Source organism: Galeopterus variegatus, unplaced genomic scaffold (genome assembly GCF_000696425.1).
Source record: "Galeopterus variegatus unplaced genomic scaffold, G_variegatus-3.0.2 Scaffold30277, whole genome shotgun sequence".
Lineage (NCBI taxonomy): Eukaryota > Metazoa > Chordata > Mammalia > Dermoptera > Cynocephalidae > Galeopterus > Galeopterus variegatus.
In genome coordinates this window covers 1-7,139 of record NW_007756388.1, presented here as the reverse complement: position 1 = coordinate 7,139, position 7,139 = coordinate 1, and the positions used below count along the sequence as shown (strand labels likewise).

The window sequence follows — 7,139 nt, the reverse complement described above, 5'->3', positions numbered from 1 at the left end:
CGGCCGGTCTGTATGTGGGATCCGAACCATCGGCGGGAGCACCGCCACGCTTCCCAAGCGGTGCACTGTAGCAGTGCGCCACCAGGCCGGCCTAAAACAAGATTCTGATCACTGGAACCAAACTCAGAGGAAGGACTGGTCTCTAAATAAAAACCAATCAAGAACATACACTTGCGTTTTAAGTTAAAAATAAATATGCTTCAGGTGGGTATTCCACAGTTTTATAGATTTTTAAGAACTACCTCACTGTGGTCTCAAGTCCATCAGATAAGAGGATTTTTACTGTTCTACTCTGCAAATGCTATTTCTATTCTTTATTATGAGTAATAAAATAGAAAACCTTCACAAAAAATTAAGTTGTTGAATATCTGTCAACACTGAACCACAGCCAATCTCCAGCTAGGAACTGGAGCTCAGAGCATTACCATGTTTCTGGAATCAATACCTTTGGAATTTTGGCTCCTAAGTCCTGATACTGCTTTGGATTCTTCAGGAAATTCACAAACTCCATAACTTCCAATTTGGCTTCTTCACAGCCAGCTACGTCTGCAAATCGCACATCGATGTTGTTCTTAAAGATCTTGGCTGTGGTCTCACCAACACCGAAAAGGCCCCCTCCTCGCCTGCTGCGCCCAGCCCCCATCGGGCCCCTCCTCACAGCATAGAGAACGATGCCCACCAGGAGAAGGGTGGGCACCAGACTTCTCAAGAAAGACCTAGAAAATCCAAGAAAACCACTTGTCACCTTCCCTCAGCAGAGAGGGCAGAAATACCACCTTCAGGCCAGAAGGGTGGACTGCTCTAGAACTTTTCTTCATGCAAAAAGGGAGCGGTTTCTATTTTAAAATGTATCAAATTTTAAAGTTTCACCCCATAGCACTCAGCCTCTCCCATTCTGAATGTCTGGTCCCACACTTCAGTCTGTGGGTGGGGAGGGGCTGACTCCTCTACAACCTGGAACCAGGCAGCACCCCTAGGATGTGCTCCCCACAGACACAGTGCAGCCTCCTCTCAGCTGAGGCCAACCAGGCCTGTTTCACCACAGCAGAATTTCTCTACTTTACACTGAATCTCCATCTGTTTTGTCTATACTTCATATTTTCTCCTATAAATGGAAACTGAAATATCAGCAAAAGAGGGAGAGTACCCATGCCCTCCAGAGGCGTGAGGCCATTCCACTCCTCCAGGCCACACTTATCACTTTCAGCCCCAGGACAAATCCTCAACTCCCACAAGACAGGCCCACATGCAACCAGTATTCCTGACAACTTAGCAAGTAAAAACTCAAGTCAACAATAAACAGCCCCCTAGATGATATTCGGGGGCTCTAGTGGGAGACTGTGGGCACTTTGGGCCCATCACTGCAATTCTGAGAACCCACCTGCAGGACTCTGCCTACCTCATCTCCTCTCATCCCCATGCAATCCCCACTCTGCCCTCAAACACACATCTAGAAGTTAAAGAAACCACCCAAACCACCATTATCCCAATTCTTTACCCATCTCCTGGCTAAAGTTGGTACTAAGCTCGTACCTGCTCCTGATTCAGTTTTCAATTCAGAGGGGAAGGGCACTGACATCACCAGTAAGTCAATGTGAGAGCAGGACCTGAGCTCAGCACTGCTGACCTCCATGCTAAGTCTTGAGATGTACACAGAGTATTTAATCTGGTATTTGCCCCCAAGTCCATAATGGTTTTAGGGACATATTGTGCAGTGAAATTCAAGAAAGAACACAAGATGACATGAGAGCTGTGCATTAGCACAGCTTGACTGTGCATCAGAAGCTGCAGGGCTCACAGCAGGGACCGCCAGCACCAGGAATCTGGGGAGGCCACGGCTGCTGGGCCAACCTCTGGACACTCTGCTTCAACAGGTCTGCAGGAGTGGGGCGTGGAGAGAATGGTGGTGCATTTTGAAAGGGTTCCCACGGGGATCCTATGCGTGGCCAGATTTTGGAAGGTTTCCTACAAGGCTTTAAGAAATTTGTGTTACAATGATGATACAACATCCATCATCTGTTTGATTTTTCCCATCCAACACTTTTTTAAGGCTGCCTATCTAAATATTTTCCTGCTTCAATAATTCTCTTCTCAATAGAAGAGCTAACACACATATATGTTTTTTACTACAGACACTGTAAATATTAGCAGATGCCTGTAAAATGCTTGAAAGAAGCACATTCCAAAACAGGTTGAACACTGAATTTTTGTTTTGTGCTCAGAATCAGAGGCCCTGGACTGGAGTGGCGCTTTGTCCCCTCATCCCAGCCACTCACCCGTCCCTCTCAGTTGTGTAGACCACGGCTGCCTGGCTGGTGGGCTCAATCCCCAGCTCCCGCTGAGCAGACTCCAGGTTGCGCTCAAAGGTGTCGATGCTTCCAATGTTAAACCACACGAATTTCTGCGGAGATCGAGACCGAGAACAAGTTTAGGCTGCACCACTGTGTCCCACACCGAGACAACCCAACACAAGCACCTGCCCACAGCCTGCCATCCTCACCAACTCCTCTTCTAGCAAAGCCTCTTACCTAGCCCTGACTTCCACAACACGGGTAAGTCGCACCCTGAGGACAGCTCTAAAGACAACTCTCCTAACAGGAGATCTTTTGGTTTTGGCCCCACCACATTACAAACTTTAAGTTCTAGATGAAAGTATAAAGTGAGGCAACATCTGCTGAAGTTTTCTTTTGTCACCGTTTCTTTGTCTTTTCATTCTTCTCTCCTCCCAAACTTTGGTAAGTGGTTCAGACACTACTCGGCAAAACTGAGTCACAGGTACAGTAGTGTAAGTGCTCCTGTCCTACTTGGAAGACCTCATTATTGATACATGTCAATAAGATAAACCATCACATTAACAGGGGCTGCTGCTGGATACTAGGCGAGGCATTTTACTGAAAAAACCAAAAAACTACATTTTACATTTTAAAAAACCTATGTCTGGAACACTCAGCCTTAAACCCACCTCTCACCTTGGAAGACGTCCCAGGGGGAGGAATAACACGCACTAACTGCTTGTTCACAACTTCCAGCCGATCCACCTAGAAAAAGAGAAAAATAATCAGAACAACTGAAGCAGGAGGTAGGATGTTCAACAGCAAACCACAGGCTCATCCTCAGACACAGTCCACAGTGCAGACAGAGATTCCAACTGCATCCAAGAAACCACACAAACTCCGCAGCAGAGATCCAAGTTTTGTTTTCCCACCAACTAACTTGGACATTTTAGCCTGCGGTATAAACCTATTTCCATTTTAACAAACACGAACCAATTCAAGAAGAGGTACTAAAATTTGAAACATCTGAGCACCAAGAGTCCAGACTGGACTAAAAATCTAAAAGAAATTCATAAAAGTCTTAAACTGACAATACAGTGAAGTGTTAAATACAGAGCTGGTTTAGAGGCATTTCATCCACCCAGCTGCAGGTACCACAAGAAAACGGTGCCAGCAAGACTTGAGAACACAGCCCCAAGGCCCACAAGCTGCCACCACCTCTCCACACAGCTGCCCAGAAGGCTAGCATGGCCCTCTGAGAAGCAACGCAAAAGAAGGAACAGCTGGAGAGTGCGACCCAGTTTCTGAAGCGTAACGACAACATCGTCATCCCTTCTACTCCCACAGAATCATAAACCACTACAACATGACTTTCCTTGGAAACTAAATGAAAACTTAGGGTTACGTGACTAACGCGAATGTTTTCATTATTGAGGTACCTTACAACCACAGCAATATGACCACATCCCTGCAGCCATGTCAGACCCTCAGAAAGGATGTTGTGGAAATGCTGAAATCTGTCCAGAATCCACACACAGGAAGGCAGCCTGGGCCCAACACACCTGTCTCACCCCTCCTTACAGCCACACCTGTAGGTGGCAGGTCCATGGGTAAGAAGGGGCTGCAGCAGCCTTCTCCCTGACTACTGGAGGGAGAGCCACCAAGGGCCTCTCTGAAGACAGGCATGTGCCCTGTGGCCAGAAAAAAAAGGCACTGATCACAGACTCTGGTGGGAAACAAGTGTTTCCTGCAAATGTCACCAGACTGAAGTTCAGATCTTAACAGTGTGTCATTCAGCAAACATCCTTCTGATGGTGACCGAGGCACAAGGCACCTGCTCCTGTGCACGCTCACACTGAAGCCGGCAGTACATCACCCAGCCTCAGCACCCTAACCAACAGACCGTGTCTGTGAAGGACACCAGGGCTCTGCTGGTGCCATAGGCTCCAATGCACAGACATCAAGCCCCAGGGCTGAAAGCCCAGGCCCACTGTCCAGGGCCAGCCAGCAGGGGCCAGGGTGCACTAGGGGGACAGGAAAGATCTGAATCAGATATGAGGCTGGAATTTAAAGATAAATGGACAGACAGAACTAAGTCTTAAAAGCCAAAGCTAAGAAAAAGTCAGGCCATGATGTTAGCGGAGAAAGTGGGCATAACACCATTATTTTGGTCTACTTATTGGAAAAAGTAAAATTGTGCCTTGTCTGTGCCCCGCGGGTAGGACAATGGAGTCTCCACCCAGGCCTGGGAGCTCCCAGCCTCTTAAGGGCCTCACAGGCCCCATGCAGGGGCCTCCTTCCTGGGCAGACAGACTATAAATTCCTCACCAGACCTCTGGCCAGGTAATACTGTACAAAGTGCTTCCAGGTGATTTCTTTTCCAGGATCTCGAAAGTAGAAGTAGAAAAATCCCATGGCAACACCAGCCCCCAAAACAGCCAGACTGCAGAAATCCTTGTCGTCCCAGGGGAACTCCCCCTGTGGAAGGAAAAATAACACGTTTTACAGTTAAATGAGGGTGGTTTCTTCATGAAAACGGCTATTTCCTTTTTCAGATGTTACTGAAGAAGTTGTCCAAACTCTCCCCTCCTCCTGATACAATACCATGCGACCTCAGTATGTGGTGAAGCCGAGACTGCTCCTCTCATGAGGAAAGACTTTTACACGGTGTATAAGAACACATCATGGGCCGGCCCGGTGGCGCACTGCTACAGTGCGCCGCTTGGGAGTGCGGTGGCGCTCCCGCCGAGGGTTCGGATCCCACATACAGACCGGTTCCCGCTCACTGGCTGAGCGAGGTGTGGGAGCAACACCGAGGGTTGTGATCCCATTGCCGGTCCCGGTCCGGTATGGGCGCGACACTGAGGGTTGCGATCCATTGCCGGACACGAAAAAAAGACAAAAAGGAAAAAAAAAAAAAAAAGAACACATCAAATGTTACAGCTCACCAGATGCCCCAAGAGGAGCAGAAAATCCCCAGAGAGTCTGCCTTTGGAGCCCTTGTTGCTGGGGTTCTCTCTTATCTGGGTCTTTTAAAATTCAGATAGAAATCTGAACACAGTTTTAGAAATCAGTATTTTAGGATCTCCGAAATAATTCACTTGCTTGTCCCTAAAGAGGCAGAAAGAATGCTATGGTTTGAATGTACGTGTCACTCCAAAATTCCTTTGCTGGAACCCAACCCCCAAGGTAATGGTATTGACAGGTGGACCCTTGGGAGGTGATTAGGTCATGAGGGCTCCATATTCACGAATGAGATTAGTGCCCTTATAAAAGGGCTTGAGGAAGAGAGTACCTTCCATCATGTGGGGATGCAGTGTTCATCCCCTCCGGAGGATGCTGCGTTCCAGGCACCATCTAGGAGGCAGAAACCAGGCCCTCAACAGACACCAAACCTGCCAGCACCATGACCTTGGATTTCCAGCCTCCATAACTATGAGTAATAAATTTATGCTGTTTATAAATTACCCAGTCCAAGGTATTTTGTTACAGCAGCAGAATGGACTGAAATAAAGCTATGCACATCATCGGCTCTGCAGTGACTGCCTCTTGTGGGGAGAGACAGGGTGTCTGGGTCTGGTCCTCAGACACACAAACCTTCTGTATCTGTGTCCACCAGGCAAAGCCATCCTGCTTCCCATCTCTCTTGCTTCCATCTCCTCCAGGCCCTGCTCTCTTTGGTTCACCAGTTTCTAAGAGAAAACAAAGTCTGGCTTTCAGAAAACAATTATATGTAATCTTCCACGGAAAGAAGATTCAGAGAACAGAAAAAGGTTTCCCGACATACAATTTTAATAACACCTTCCAGTGCCTTCTGGAAATGAAAAAGGAAAAGGAAAAGGAAAAGAGGAGATATTGCTGAGAAGTAACTTCAGATACATCTAAAATCCCTCAAACTTCACCTTACAGGCTTCAGACCTGAGTTTTAATGGCAAATCTTTTTTGGCTAACAGTCTACAGCTGTAATTAGGGGAAAGAAAGGAAGAAAGCAAAAGATGAGGCAGGCTGGCATGGGGTCCCCTTCTCAAGAGATCTGGAGCACATGTCACCTGCTCTCAGGCAGAGTCCAGCTTTCCTAGAAAAACCTGGCCTCGTGTGTACGTGTGTGACCTATGGACTGTGTTACAGGGGTGGAGTCCCATAAGCCTATTTCTGTCATGTTCAAACAAGTTTCAGGAAAAATAAGCCATGACATTGCCCCCTTCAAGGATGGACATACTGCCAGTCCCACCACCCCAAAACACCACCACAGAGAATACCAACGTGACCCTAGGGATGGCAAAACATATTATGAGACAGAGTCAAATTCTGCACAGATTTTAAGGACAGAATATGAGTCTTCAAAGAAATGTTCCACTTGTAGCAAGACACGTCACCAGTCCTCCCAATATGTTCTTATATGTTATATGGATTCCACACTCATGAGCACCTGAGCAGGAGACATTTCACAAGAAAAACACATGACTTTTCCAATCCCAAAACCTAGTCTATATCTCCAAACCCTGATTTAATTTAAAAGATGATTCATTGAGGTTTAGGATCTAACAGGCAAAGAAGATGCCAAGCGATGATGACAAAGACAAGGAACAGGTGAGGGGGTGACGGGCAGCACCATTACCAAGCAAAGGGAAGAGAATGTCAGCACCTAACAAACACCCTGCCCCCCACTTGACCTTCCCAAGCACATTAACTCAAAAACCAGAGCGCTTTAGAAATACTCAAACGTCAGGCCGAGCCCGTGGCGCACTCGGGAGAGTGCGGCGCTGGGAACGCAGCAGCGCTCCCGCCGCGGGCTCGTATCCTATATAGGGATGACCGGTGCACTCACAGTGCTCACTGGCTGAGCGCGGTGTGGCCGGTCTCAAA

At 47.6% G+C, this 7,139-nt stretch overlaps 1 protein-coding gene across 1 annotated transcript; it reads right to left on the bottom strand.

The window, feature by feature from the left end:
* Positions 1 to 445: 445 nt before the first annotated feature.
* Positions 446 to 6,451, bottom strand: LOC103583910 (AFG3-like protein 1; the record flags this gene model as incomplete). The annotated part of the gene is made up of 5 exons (XM_008565092.1): positions 5,871 to 6,451; positions 4,602 to 4,751; positions 2,970 to 3,038; positions 2,277 to 2,401; positions 446 to 716 (listed from the first exon to the last, which is right to left on the bottom strand). Coding segments are annotated over exons 2-5 (552 nt in total), but the record flags the coding sequence as incomplete, so codon positions are not given.
* Between the last annotated feature and the right edge of the window lie 688 nt (positions 6,452 to 7,139).